The sequence below is a fragment of the Corylus avellana genome, chromosome ca3, assembly GCF_901000735.1.
Source record: "Corylus avellana chromosome ca3, CavTom2PMs-1.0".
In the NCBI taxonomy this organism is placed as follows: Eukaryota; Viridiplantae; Streptophyta; class Magnoliopsida; order Fagales; family Betulaceae; genus Corylus; species Corylus avellana.
Genome location: NC_081543.1, coordinates 24,299,212 through 24,313,404, shown reverse-complemented (window position 1 = coordinate 24,313,404; position 14,193 = coordinate 24,299,212). Strand labels below are relative to the sequence as shown.

General features: G+C 37.3%; 3 protein-coding genes and 2 long non-coding RNA genes across 5 annotated transcripts; all 5 read left to right on the top strand.

Moving 5' to 3' along the window:
* The first annotated feature begins 1,136 nt into the window (after positions 1-1,136).
* On the top strand, positions 1,137-2,830 carry LOC132173648 (uncharacterized). The gene is made up of 5 exons (XR_009439331.1): positions 1,137-1,220; positions 1,386-1,460; positions 1,605-1,669; positions 2,196-2,460; positions 2,546-2,830. It is a non-coding gene; the product is annotated as an uncharacterized LOC132173648 (long non-coding RNA).
* Positions 2,831-6,893: 4,063 nt separating this feature from the next.
* LOC132174302 (putative disease resistance RPP13-like protein 1) lies at positions 6,894-7,348 on the top strand. The gene is made up of 2 exons (XM_059585979.1): positions 6,894-7,149; positions 7,197-7,348. The coding sequence occupies exons 1-2, from the start codon at positions 6,894-6,896 to the stop codon at positions 7,346-7,348; spliced, it is 408 nt and encodes a 135-aa protein (XP_059441962.1).
* Positions 7,280-8,037, top strand: LOC132173645 (putative disease resistance RPP13-like protein 1). The gene has a single exon (XM_059585204.1). The coding sequence runs from the start codon at positions 7,437-7,439 to the stop codon at positions 7,974-7,976; it is 540 nt and encodes a 179-aa protein (XP_059441187.1). The 5' UTR covers positions 7,280-7,436; the 3' UTR covers positions 7,977-8,037.
* Positions 8,038-8,213: 176 nt separating this feature from the next.
* On the top strand, positions 8,214-10,148 carry LOC132174301 (putative disease resistance protein At3g14460). The gene has a single exon (XM_059585978.1). The coding sequence runs from the start codon at positions 8,214-8,216 to the stop codon at positions 10,146-10,148; it is 1,935 nt and encodes a 644-aa protein (XP_059441961.1).
* A 2,036-nt stretch (positions 10,149-12,184) lies between these two features.
* Positions 12,185-13,574, top strand: LOC132173646 (uncharacterized). The gene is made up of 2 exons (XR_009439330.1): positions 12,185-12,638; positions 12,771-13,574. It is a non-coding gene; the product is annotated as an uncharacterized LOC132173646 (long non-coding RNA).
* The last annotated feature ends 619 nt before the right edge of the window (positions 13,575-14,193 follow it).

Here is a 14,193-nt window from a genome sequence, read left to right as displayed (position 1 = left end):
TGGTCTTCTTTCGGGGTCGAAAACAAAGGTGAAGCTTTCCCTCAACTTGAAGAGCTTTATGTTGGTGATTGCCCTAAATTAACAGGGGGGTTGCCCGTCCATCTTCCTTCTTTAACCATACTTGAGATTCGTAAATGTCCGCAGCTAGTAGTTTCACTCCCAAAGGCTCCTGCTTTACACGAATTGGAGCTAAGACATTGTAATGAGGTTCTGTTAAAAGAATTGCCAACTAAATTGGAAAGGCTCGTAATTGGAGGATTTGACGCACTTGAGTCCCTTCCCAATGGAATGGTGGCCTCCAACAACTGTCTTCAACAGTTAGAAATCAGGGAATGTATGAAGTTAGAGCTCCCAACACACTTAAACTTTTCATCCCTTGAAAGGTTGGAGTTGAGCGGTTGTGATTCCCTCAAGTCATTTCCGTTAGATTTCTTTCCAAGGCTTTCTCATATATATATATGGGGCTGCGAGAATATGGAATCTTTGACAGATTCAGAACAACATGGACGTGATTTAGTGACCTTGAATATTACCATCGGCAGTTGCCCTAATTTTGTATCTTTTCCGAAAGGAGGAATCCGTGCCCCACAACTTTCAACTTTTGAAGTCTTTAATTGTCCAAATCTGAGGTCATTGCCAGAGAAGATGCATACACTCCTGCCTTCTCTTTCGTTTTTTTGTATAAGCGGTTGTCCAAGAGTCGAGTCGTTTACCGAAGGAGGCTTTCCTTCCAACCTGAGAACTATTTTAGTCGACCATTGTGAAAAACTCTTTGCCGGTCGGATGGGATGGAATTTGCAAAAACTCCCATCTCTTAGATATTTGCGAATCGAGGACAAATCTGAAGATGTGGTGTCCTTTCCAGAGCCAGGGTTGCTGCCTTCTTGTCTGACTTTTCTTGATATCTCTGAATTTCCAAATATGAAATCTTTGGACAAGAGAGGGCTTCAACACCTCACCTCTCTTCAACAATTGAGGGTCTGGTGCTGCCCTAAGCTCCAGCACGTGCCAAAAGAAGGGTTGCCAACCTCCCTTTCTACAATAGTGATCAATAAATGCCCTTTGTTGAGGAAACGGTGGCAAAGCAAGAAAGGAAAAGAACGGCAAAACATTCCTGACGTGGATCACATATTGATTGATTTCGAGGAATTCATTGAATGAGCCAAAAGCCTCGGAAGAGTCCCATTTCCTGACCTCGAAGGCGGCAACAACATATTCAGGTAATTGCACTTTTCGATAAGCTAATTATAAATATGATCCTCTTCCTTCTCGTAATGACTTTCCCATATTAATTCTTTATAAATATTTTCTGTCTGAAAAATTTTGTTTCATTTTATCACTATCTATCTGTTTCATGGATTTTTTTTTTAAAAAAAAACTAGCAGGAGATCAAAGAGCTTGGGTCACAATTACAAGAAGCAAATATAATCTATGATCCTGTGAAGCATGAACGCTTGAAGGTTAGCTAATTAATCCATTTTCTAAATATTTGGTTCATTTGTTTTTCTAACGTTTTCTCTCTTACAATTCTATCTTTGTTTCAACTCTGTCTAATTGTTTTCTGTTTTGATTGGTTAATTGTATGGAAAATATTTAATTGACAGAATACAGGAGATGGAAGAGCTTGGTTATGAATACACAAAGCAGAGGCTAGCTTGCATATACACGTGTATGGATTTTCTCTGTTTTAATCTACAATTTATGCATTGTTATTTATTTTTTGATTCAGACATCTCAGTTATTGAACTTGTTATGTGGTGTTAAATCAAGATCATGGGAAATTTTGGAACATCTAGATTTCCTGAAGTGTAGGCTTTGAATTACCAATCAATACCTTTTTTTTCCGATAGCTGCTATGTGGGAAGGAAAAGGAAATCATTGGAAGCAGAGGATTTTTTGTGGCTAATGCATGGTTTAAGATGGATGACATCTTAAATATAATGATATATCAGAAAATTTCTTAGGAAACTAGATACTTGCTCTTCCATTTAGTTCAAAAATTGTCCAACAAACGTGTTGTGGTAATATTAAAAGAAAGAAGATAAAGAGGTTGTTTCTCTTTGCTTAAGCTAGGTGCTACATGTTCATAATTTTGTCTTTTCTATAATGATATCTTTGACAGAAGATATGAATGATAGTTCATTTTATTACTGACACTTTTTTTTTTTTTTTTTTTTTTTTAATTTCATTGACAGAAAAGATTCATTTTGATGAATGGGATTTTGAGTTAAAGAAAAAAATGGAAGCCTCCTTTAATGATGTTTGCAATGGAAACCTGATCTCGCTTTTCAGCTAGGGACCTTTTGAGGTTCAAGTGCGTCTCCAAGATGTGGAAGCTTACACTACATCAGAATCATCCTCCTTACATAATATTCACCATCAAGCTCATGAGGCATCTCAGCCCTCCTTGTTCATCAAAGGAGTAATGATAGTGGAATGCAATGTTTCTTTTTTGAAATTGTACGTGCAAAGACAACTGTCATAATGGCTTTATATAGAGTCGTTTGTGTTATAAATCGTCAAAGTAACACAAACTCTGTCATAGGTACCCGAAGATCTGAGATATCTTCATCTGCAATCCAAATACCTGGCAATGGATGCTGCTGAGGCCCACTAATTGTTGTTGGTGAGATCTTTGGATTGGCATTCTTGCCATTTGGTTCTTTGTCAAAGATGGCTCCATGTTTTAAGGTGGTGAACATTCAACATTCAAACTTTGACCAAAATTCTCATTGGAGACATGAAAATAGAGAACTTCCCTTGAAGCTTACGAAGATCATGAGGGATTTTGTTGGTATTTTCGACATGCCATATTTTTTTCTTTGTTGGTATTCTCATAGGATTGCTACCTCCTGGTCTAACTCATCTTCTTGTCCTTGGATTTTCAAATATGAAATCTTTAGATAAGAAAGGTGTTCAATGCCTCCGATCTCTTGAAGAATTGTGGATCAAAGACTGTCCTAAGCACAAGTACATGCCAAAAGAGGGGTTGCCTACGTGACTACGTCCCATTCAATTATAGGGATCGACAGATGCCCTTTGTTGATGAAGCAATGGCAAAGTAAGAAAGGAAAAGAACGGCGAAAGAATCCTGACGTCGGTCACATTTTGTTGATTCTAAAGAAAGGAGCAGGTATATCAGAAGCTTATTCTGAGAAACAAGTTCAATTGAATCCAAGGTTTAAAAAGTTATGATCATGTAAAAATCCTTTACATCCCTGTAGCGCCTGGATAGTTTGGCATCAAATTGTTGTAAGTCAAATGGTATTACAACTCATGCTTCTGCTTGAATATTCATTGCTTTTCAAATTCCTTCTCTTTTTTCTTTTTGCTTTTTCTTTTGTGTGTTTGTTTTGATGTTCAATCACTATTACGTATTTCTTTCCTTGTCAGGAACTTTGTGTTAGTATTTTTGTTGGCTAAATCCAGAGACCAAAATGTACATCTCTCCATATTTGAAGTGCCAAAAGTCATCTCCATGCATGACCATCCGGATAGGAAGCAAGGCCGTCCGAACACTAAGAGCTTCTTCTGCAAGCTGTCCGAACCTGTTTTACAGAGATCAAGGTTCGTTCAAGTCCGTTTGCATGCCATCTAGATGCTCCTAGAAATCTGTTTTTCCCAAGAGCCTCTTTTGGAGTCTTGTCTGCAAGCCGTTTGGGCACGCCGCACCAGAAAACTTGGGTTTATTGGGTTTATCTTATTTCCGTTCGGACGTGCGTATCACCCGTCCGGATGCCCCGCACAATTTAAGTTCAATACACTTAAATTTTGTGGGTTTACGGCTAGAGTTTTGAAGCCTATATATATATATTCCTCTCTATAGAACTGTAGGGGTACGAATTAATTCTACCCTAAAGTTCATGAGAGGTTGAGCTAAGAGAGATTTTATGCATGTGAGCTAGAGAGCGTTTCTCTTAGAGTGATTGTTAGATTGAAATAGTTATTTGATAAACTACGGTTGAGAAGTCTATCAGCAGAGTCCAATAAGAGAGAATCACATGAAGAAGTCTGGGGATAGTGCTACGTGATCACCTGGTGAAAGTTATAGCAGTTCGAAGCCAAACAAGGGTGGGTGCACTTGAACCCAGTTCAATAGAAGCGGTTGGTGCATACTACGCGGTGTGCTTCTGCCAGGTTTTGGGTATACAAAACCTCATCCTTGAGGATGACACCCAAGTTGTGACAAAGGCAATATGTTCAAGAGAGATCAGCATGTCAAGATTTGGACATGTAGTTGCAGATACGCAGAACGTATTGCAGTCTTTTAGAGGGTGGAAATGTAATTTTGTTCATAGAGATGTTAATGGAGCGGCCCATTTGCTAGCAAATGTGGCCAAACAGTTTTTCATGGATAAGGATTGGTTGGGGGAAACCCAGGATTGTATCCGTGGTGTAATTTTGAAAGAGCAAACCTCTCTTTCTATGATTTGATATCTCTAAAAAAAGATGTGGACTTTTGGTGCATTGAAGTCATATATTATAAATTAAATCCATATTTCAAAATGTTTTGCACTAATTCATTCCATTCGAGAATAATTTTTCTCCCTTTCATTTCCACACTGCCAGGAGGACAAAAAACTCCATTAATCAACACATTGATGTCGGTCAAATAAAGGGCTTCAGTCATATGCACATATAGATATTGTTAGAATATTTGATATTATTCTATTATGTTGCCTTATATATTCTAGGGTTTAGTCTTAGTTTTTTTGTTTACCACTCATAGCCTCTCTATATATAAAGGCCTCTATAATATCATTATCAATCAGACTCAATACAATGTGTCTTATATGCTTCCGCTCTTTCTCTTTTCTCTCCTTCTTCCGCTTCCAATATATTTAATAATATATTTAATATGGTATCAAAGCTATATATTTAACAGATATAATGCTCCTTCCTATACCTAAAATATTTCTTTTCTTTAAGTAAGGTAAGGTTTTGATTTAATCCCCCACACCCACTTTTTTGATTTTTTTTTTTTCGAAAAATTTTACGAGTTGAAAGTAGAGATGTACTTAAATGATTAGAGCCGTCATCTATAGATTAAGGTTGCCTAGAATTTCTTTAAAATTATAGATTCTCAAATTACGTAATTTAGGTCATTCTTAAGCATTAAAACACTTGAAAAATATTACCTATTAAAAATGTAACATGTTATCGAGGTAACCAAAAATAACTTTCCTCCAAAAATGCATTTCAGTGGGGCATATGCAGTTAACTTTTTACTTAACTTGAGATTACAAGAAACTAGTAGATTAAAGAAACTTTTTGTTGTCGTTCTTTTGTTTGGTAGGTCATATCCCTAGGGATAGTTATTCTCACAGGAATAACTAATTCCTTAGATAGACCCATAGTCATTCCTCTAAAAAAAAATGAGGAATAGTTATTATGAGGGAATGGACAAGGTTTTCTAAAAAAATTATTATTATTATTTTTTTAAAATTTCTCTCAAACTTAATTAAAAAAAAAAAAAAATCTTCTAGGTGACTGGCCACCCATAGAAGGCCTTGGGGTAGCCGTACCACCCCTGGAGGGCCTCATGGTGGATCGGCAAGGCCCTCTAAAGCCTCACTTGAGTAATTCTAGAAGTTGCTCTTGTATCACTCTTGTGTCCCTCTAAAAATGATATAGCTCTAAAAATTATCATTTGATCAAAATTTAACAATAATTAATCACAAGTCCAATGATGATTTTAAGAACCACATTATTCTTGAACAGACACATGAGAGAATTGTAGTATTACTTCATATTTGTTATGCTGCTTTTTCCACATTTTGGTGACGAGAAACTGCAGCCTGGTGTTAGAGGTTGACATTATCTATTCATTAGACAATGCAGGTCTCTCTCCAATGATGCTTCCTTTTTTGTTTTTTCATTCTCAGCGTTTTCTTATGCCTTTTTATACTTGGAAAAAGGAAATTAAAGGATAGGTATTTGAAATTTTTGTGGGATTGAATTGGGCGTTGGAGAATTTTTATTCCTTATATTTTGGGTACTTGGGAGCTTGGGTTGGAGAGGATAATCTGTAATTAAATTGAAAATAACTTTTACCATGCTTTTGTGTAAAACTAGATTTTTACAATCTCCAATAAAAATTTGACACGTCAAATTGAAACACCAAATAAAATGAACTAGAAAATACTAGATATTTTAACAAACCAACCCACAAAAGATGGCACTTTTCTCTTTCAATATACACGGCTGATATTGCACATTTTGTGTAAATCCTGTTTTTTCATATTTATTCTATTCGGTGTTTTAAGTTGACTTGTACTGTAAAAATAGGATTTACTCCAAATCTTTGATAATAGGGGCTCTCGTTTAAATTGCTTAGAGATTCTGAGTTTGTTGTGTACAGTTGTTAAATTGTTGGGCTTGATTTTCGGATAAAGGAGTTTGTTGGCTATAATTGTGAAGAGATCGAACTGAAAGAGGAGTGTGAGATTTACTAAAGATCAGATAATTATCTTCATATGAAAAAAGAAATAATAAAAAATAAAAATTATGGATATATATAGGGAGGGACGTGGTGTGGAGTCCGCCACATTCAATGGACCAACGGAATCCACAGCAAGTGCCTCTCATCATTAAAACTTCATCAATAAGCCGTGTGGGTCCATCACTCCGATTGGCTGATTCCCGTATGCCTTCTTTTGGTTTACAAAGCAACACATTATACCTTTCAATATCTCTCTTTTTGCTCTGCTGTTTCTTGCAATCATCTTCCTCCATTTCCTTCATTTTCTTTCGTTTCTTTCATTGCAATCTCTTTTTGCTCTCTCGTTTGCTACACTCATCTTCCTTCATTTCCTTGAATTTGCAAAGAAGAAAACATGGCTGAGGTTGCAGGCATACTTCTCTCTCCCTTTCTCCAAGCCTTTTTTGAGCGAATGGCATCCCGCGAGTTTGCTGACATCTTTCAAGGAAGAAAACTCAATGAACGTCTCTTACACAAGTTGAAGATAGCATTGCTGTCCGTGAATGCACTGGTTGAAGACGCGGAGGAAAAACAGCTTACGAAGCCTGCTGTGAAAGAGTGGCTGGAGGAGTCGAAAGATGCTGTCTATGAGGCTGAAGACGTCTTGGATGAGATAGCCACCGAAGCCTTGAAACGTAAGTTGGATGCTGAATTTCAAACCACTTCAAGTAAGCTACGTAAATCCATCTCTACTTTCCTTGGTCATTTTGTCAAGGTCATAGAGCCAAAGATAGCAGAGCTACTTGGCAGACTAGAATATCTAGCAACGCAAAAAGATGTTCTAGGTCTAAAAGAAGGTGTTGGAGGAGAATCATCAAAAAGATTCCCCACGACTTCTTTGGTAGAAGAATCTGGTATTTTTGGTAGGGGTGGTGATAAGGAAAAAATAATAAGCTTGTTGCTCTCTGACCATGCAACTGGAAATGAAAATCTGTGCGTTATTCCCATAGTGGGCATGGGGGGAATTGGCAAGACCACCCTTGCCCAGCTTGTATACAAGGACAAGAGGGTGAATGAGCATTTTGACTTTAAGGCATGGGTATGTGTTTCGGATGAGTTTGACGTGTTCAGGGTAACTAAAACAGTTCTAGAGGCAGTGACTTCATCGACTTGTAATATGAAGGATCTAAATCTACTTCAAGTTACACTACAGGATAAGTTGATGGGGAAGAAATTCATACTTATTTTAGATGACGTATGGAATGAGAATTATGCTGATTGGGAGATCTTAAGTAGTCCATTTAGATCTGGGGCACGAGGAAGTACAGTCATTGTAACAACACGCAATGATAATGTTGCCTCAATCATGCGTGCTGTTTCAACTGATCGTCTAAAGCCATTATTGGAAGACGATTGTTGGTTACTATTTGAAAAATATGCATTCCACGATGGCAACTTCGATGCACGTTCACAGCTAGAAGTAATAGGTAGACAAATTGTGAAAAGGTGTGAAGGTCTACCTTTAGCAGCCAAAGCAATTGGGAGTCTCCTGTGATCTAAACTAAGTGTTGATGAGTGGGAGAAAATATTGAAGAGCGAAGTATGGGATTCACCAATTGGCAAAGAAAATATTCTTCCGGCTCTAAGATTAAGTTACAAATATCTTTCATTACATCTAAAAAAATGTTTTGCTTACTGTTCAATATTTCCCAAAGATTATGTTTTAAAAAAAGATGAAGTAATCTTATTATGGATGGCAGAAGGTTTCTTAAAAGAAACTATAAACAAGAAAATGGAAGAGGTTGGCGAAGATTACTTCCTTGACTTGGCATCAAGGTCATTGTTGGAACAATCAAGTGACAATAAATCAGGTTTTGTAATGCATGATCTCGTCAACGACTTGGCCAAATTCGTATCTGGGAAATTTACCTTTAGGTTGCATATTGACCTTTCTCCTAAAACTATGAACGAGACTCGCCATTTGTCACATTTGAGAAGACCATATGATAACTTTAAGAAGTTTGAGGTTCTTTGTGAGGCTACTCGATTGCACACATTCTTAGCATTGGAGTTGTCACCAAACAATTGTTACTTTTTCTTAAGTAAAAGAGTACCACTTGATTTATTGCCAAAACTAAGATGTTTGCGGGTGCTCTCTCTTTCCCATTACCAAAATTTGACTGAGTTGCCTGAATCAATTGGCAAAATCAAGTATTTACGTTACTTGAACATTTATTCCACTGCAATTAAACAGTTACCCGATTCCATATGTAAGTTGTGCAATTTGCAAACATTGAACTTATCATTTTGTTATGGTATTGCTGTATTACCAAGAGATATGTGGAAACTCACTAACTTACGTCATCTTGATATTGTCGGAACTGCTATAAAGGAGATGCCAATGCAGCTGGGTAGACTAAAATGTCTACAGACTTTAAGTAAATTTATCATCAACAAACATAGGGGGGCATGCATTGAAGAGTCGGGGAAACTTGCAAATCTTCGAGGAAAGGTTTCTATTTCAGAGCTTCAAAGCGTCGTATCTCCTATGGATGCTCTGAAAGCATGCTTGAAAGATAGGAAGTACCTTGAGGAGTTGGTGTTGGAATGGAATGGATTGGGTACTAATATTTCAGAATGTCAAAGATCTGTACTTGACAATCTTCGGCCCCATAGTAACTTGAAAAGTCTCACTATCAAGAACTATGGCGATAAAAGTCTTCCAGACTGGGTTGGGCATCATTCATTCTCTAATATAGTGTCCCTTCACCTAAACAATTGTAAACATTGTCCCAACTTGCCACCACTTGGTCAGCTACCCTCTTTGCAGAACCTCTATGTTGTTGGGTTTGAAGGAGTTGTTAAAGTGGATTATGAGTTTTATGGCGGTGATTCTTCATCAATTAAGCCATTTGGAGCCTTAAAAGTTTTAAGGTTCGAGTATATGTTGAAGTGGGAGGAATGGTCTGCTTTTGGGGTCGAAAACGAAGGTGAAGCTTTCCCTCAACTTGAAGTGCTTTATGTTGATGACTGCCCTAAATTAACAGGAGGGTTGCCCGTCCATCTTCCTTCTTTAACCAAACTTGAGATTCGTAAATGTCCGCAGCTAGTGGCATCACTCCCAAAGGCTCCTGCTTTACACGAATTGGAGCTAATACATTGTAATGAGGTTCTGTTAAAAGAATTGCCAACTAAATTGGGAAGGCTCGTAATTGGAGGATTTGACGCACTTGAGTCCCTTCCCAATGGAATGGTGGCCTCCAACAACTGTCTTCAACGGTTAGAAATCTGGGAATGTATGAAGTTAGAGCTCCCAACACACTTACACTTTTCATCCCTTGAATGGTTGGAGTTGCGCGGTTGTGATTCCCTCAAGTCATTTCCGTTAGATTTCTTTCCAAAGCTTTCTCATATAAGTATATGGGGGTGTAAGAATATGGAATCTTTGACAGATTCAGAACAACATGGACGTGATTTAGTGACCTTGAATATTGCCATCGGCTATTGCCCTAATTTTGTATCTTTTCCGAAAGAAGGAATCCGTGCCCCACAACTTTCAGTTTTTTTCGTCTCTAATTGTCCAAATCTGAGGTCATTGCCAGAGAAGATGCATACACTCCTGCCTTCTCTTTCGGTTTTTCATATATACGATTGTCCAAGAGTTGAGTCGTTTCCCGAAGGAGGCTTTCCTTCCAACCTGAGAGATTTTTTCAGTCAGGGATTGTGAAAAACTCTTTGCCGGTCGGATGGGATGGAATTTGCAAAAACTCCCATCTCTTAGTAATTTGGCAATCGGGGACAAATCTGAAGATGTGGTGTCCTTTCCAGAGCCAGGGTTGCTGCCTTCTTGTCTGACTCATCTTCGTATCTCTCAATTTCCAAATATGAAATCTTTGGACAAGAGAGGGCTTCAACACCTCACCTCTCTTCAAGAATTGACGTTCTGGTCCTGCCCTAAGCTCGAGCACGTGCCATAAGAAGGGTTGCCAACCTCCCTTTCTATAATAGTGATCGATGGATGCCCTTTGTTGAGAAAACGGTGGCAAAGCAAGAAAGGAAAAGAACAGCGAAACATTCCTGACGTCGATCACATATTGATTGATTCAGAAGAATTCATTGAATGAGCCAAAAGCCTCGGAAGAGTCCCATTTCCTTACCTCGAAGGCGGCAACAACATATTCAGGTAATTGCACTTTTCGATAAGCTAATGATAAATATGACCCTCTTCCTTCTCGTAATGACTTTCCCATATTCTTTATAAATATTTTCTTTGTCTGAAAAATTTTGTTTCATTTTATCACTATCTATCTGTTTCATGGAATTTTTTTTTTTTTTTAACCAGCAGGAGATCAAAGAGCTTGGGTCACAATTACAAGAAGCAAATATAATCTATGATCCTGCGAGGCATGAACGCTTGAAGGTTAGCTAATTAATCCATTTTCTAAATATTTGGTTCATTTGTTTTTCTAACGTTTTCTCTCTTACAATTCTATCTTTGTTTCAACTCTGTCTAATTGTTTTCTGTTTTGATTGGTTAATTGTATGGAAAATATTTAATTGACAGAATACAGGAGATGGAAGAGCTTGGTTATGAATACACAAAGCAGAGGCTAGCTTGCATATACACGTGTATGGATTTTCTCTGTTTTAATCTACAATTTATGCATTGTTATTTATTTTTTGATTCAGACATCTCAGTTATTGAACTTGTTAGGTGGTGTTAAATCAAGATCATGGGAAATTTTGGAACATCTAGATTTCCTGAAGTGTAGGCTTTGAATTACCAATCAATACCTTTTTTTTTTTTTTCGATAGCTGCTATGTGGGAAGGAAAAGGAAATCATTGGAAGCAGAGGATTTTTTTTGTGGCTAATGCATGGTTTAAGATGGATGACATCTTAAATATAATGATATATCAGAAAATTTGTTAGGAAACTAGATACTTGCTCTTCTATTTAGTTCAAAAATTGTCCAACAAACGTGTTGTGGTAATATAAAAAGAAAGAAGATGAAGAGGTTGTCTCTCTTTGCTTAAGCTAGGTGCTACATGTTCATAATTTTGTCTTTTCTATATTCATATCTTTGACAGAAGATATGTATGATGGTTCATTTTATTAATGACACTTTTTTTTTTTTTTTTTAATATCATTGACAGAAAAGATTCATTTTGATGAATGGGTTTTTGAGTTAAAGAAAAAAATGGAAGCCTCCTTTAATGATGATTGCAATGAAAATCTGATCTCGCTTGTCAGCTAGGGACCTTTTGAGATTCAAGTGCGTCTCCAAGATGTGGAAGCTTACCCTATATCAGAATCATCCTCCTTGCATAATATTCACCATCAAGCTCATGAGGCATCTCAGCCGTCCTTGTTCAGCAAAGGAGTAATGATAGTGGAATGCAATGTTTCTTTTTTGAAATTGTACGTGCAAAGACAACTGGCATAATGGCTTTATATAGAGTCGTTTGTGTTATAAATCGTCAAAGTAACACAAACTCTGTCACAGGTACCCGAAGATCTGAATATCTTCATCTGCAATCCAAATACCTGGCAATGGATGCTGCTGAGGTCTACTAATTGTTGTTGGTGACATCTTTGGATTGGCATTCTGGCCATTTGTTTCTTTGTCAAAGATGGCCCCATGTTTTAAGGTGGTGAACATTCAACATTCAAACTTTGATCAAAATTCTCATTGGAGACATGAAAATAGAAAACTTCCCTTGAAGCTTACGAAGATCATGAGGGATTTTGTTGGTATTTTCGACATGTCATATTCTTTTCTTTGTTGGTATTCTCATAGGGTTGCTACCTTCTGGTCTAACTCATCTTCTTGTCCTTGGATTTTCAAATATGAAATCTTTAGATAAGAAAGGTCTTCAACGCCTCCGATCTCTTGAAGAATTGTGAATCAAAGACTGTCCTAAGCACAAGTACATGCCAGAAGAGGGGTTGCCTACGTCCCATTCTATTATAGGGATCGACATATGCCCTTTGTTGATGAAGCAATGGCGCAAAGTAAGAAAGGAAAAGAACGGCGAAAGATTCCTGACGTCGGTCACATTTTGTTGATTCTAAAGAGAGGAGCAGGTATATCAGAAGCTTATTCTGAGAAACAAGTTCAATTGAATCCAAGGTTTAAAAAGTTATGATCATGTAAAAATCCTTTACATCCCTGTAGCGTCTGGATAGTTTGGCATGAAATTGTTGTAGCTCAAATGGTATTACAACTCATGCTTCTTCTTGATTAATATTCATTGCCTTTCAATTTCCTTCTGTTTTTTCTTTTTGCTTTTGCTTTTGTGTGTTTATTTTGATATTCAATCACTATTACGTATTTCTTTTCTTGTCAGGAACTTTGTGTTAGTATTTTTGTTGGCTAAATCCGGTGACCAAAATGTACATCTCTCCGTATTTGAAGTGCCAAAAGTCATCTCCATGCATGACCGTCCAGACAGGAAGCAAGGCCGTCTGGACGCTAAGAGGTTCTTCTGCAATCTGTCCGGACCTGCTTTCCAGAGAGGTTCGTCCGCAATTCCATCTACATGCCATCCGGACGCTCCTAGAAATCTGTTTTTCCCGAGAGCCTCTTCTGGAGTCTCGTCCGCAAGCTGCCGCACCAGAAAACTAGGGTTTATTGGGTTTATCTTATTTCCGTCTGGACATGCGTATCACCCGTCCAGATGCCCTGCACAGTTTTAAGTTCAATACACTTAAATTTTGTGGGTTTAAGGCTAGAGTTTTGAAGCCTATATATATTCCTCTCTATAGAACTGCAGGGGTACGAATTCTGCCCTAGAGTTCGTGAGAGGTTGAGCTAAGAGAGATTTTATGTATGTGAACTAGAGAGCGTTTCTCTTAGAGTGATTGTTAGATTGAAATAGTTTTTTGATAAACTACAGTTGAGAAGTCTATCGGCAGGGTTCGATAAAAGAGAATCACATGAAGAAGATTGTGAGGTAGGAGACAAGTTAGAGGCTTATCGATCTTACAGAGTTAAGGATTTGCAAAGAATTGTAAGTATCCCCGTGTCTGTAATCTCTAAAATATTTTCTTAATGGTGATTTTCTGGGTTTGGCTGCCTCGGAGAGGTTTTACTTTTAGAAAGGTTTCTAAAAGGTTTCCTCTTCGTCATCAAAATATCTGTGTTTGTTTAATTTACTGCTTTACTTATTTTGGTGATTGATTGCGTATTGTTGCATATTTTTAATTCCGCATTTTCTATGATTAACACCTATTCACCCCCCTCTAGATGTGTTTGGAGTTTGTTATATTACTTTCACATTGTAATTAGGGAAGGGAGAATAGTGTATTTGTAAGATGAATCTAATACAGACTTTTACTTTGAAATTAAGCTGGTACTTTTATGCAAAACTTGCTTGAAAATCAGTTTTGCTTGGCCATAATTCAAGAAAAAAAAAAAACTGCTTATTTTGCTTGAAAACAACTATAAATTATAACAAGAACTTTGGCATTCTTTTTTTTTTTTTTTTTGTTCCCAAAAACAAATGGTATATTGCAAAGGCTACCATATGAAAACATAGGAAATAAGATGAGGCAAAACTAGTTTGGAGAAAGCCTGATCATTGTATGAGTGGATGCTTGGCTGCATCCTTTGTCATCCTTTTTAGATTTTATAGATCAGATGAAATTCACTAGTAATTTATCTGTGAGCCTTTTGTACATGCCCATTGTGCTTATATATTCTTGGCTGTTTATGTTCATCTCTTTCCAGATCGTTTGGAGTTTTTAGTAAAAATTTCTTGAATCAGCCGT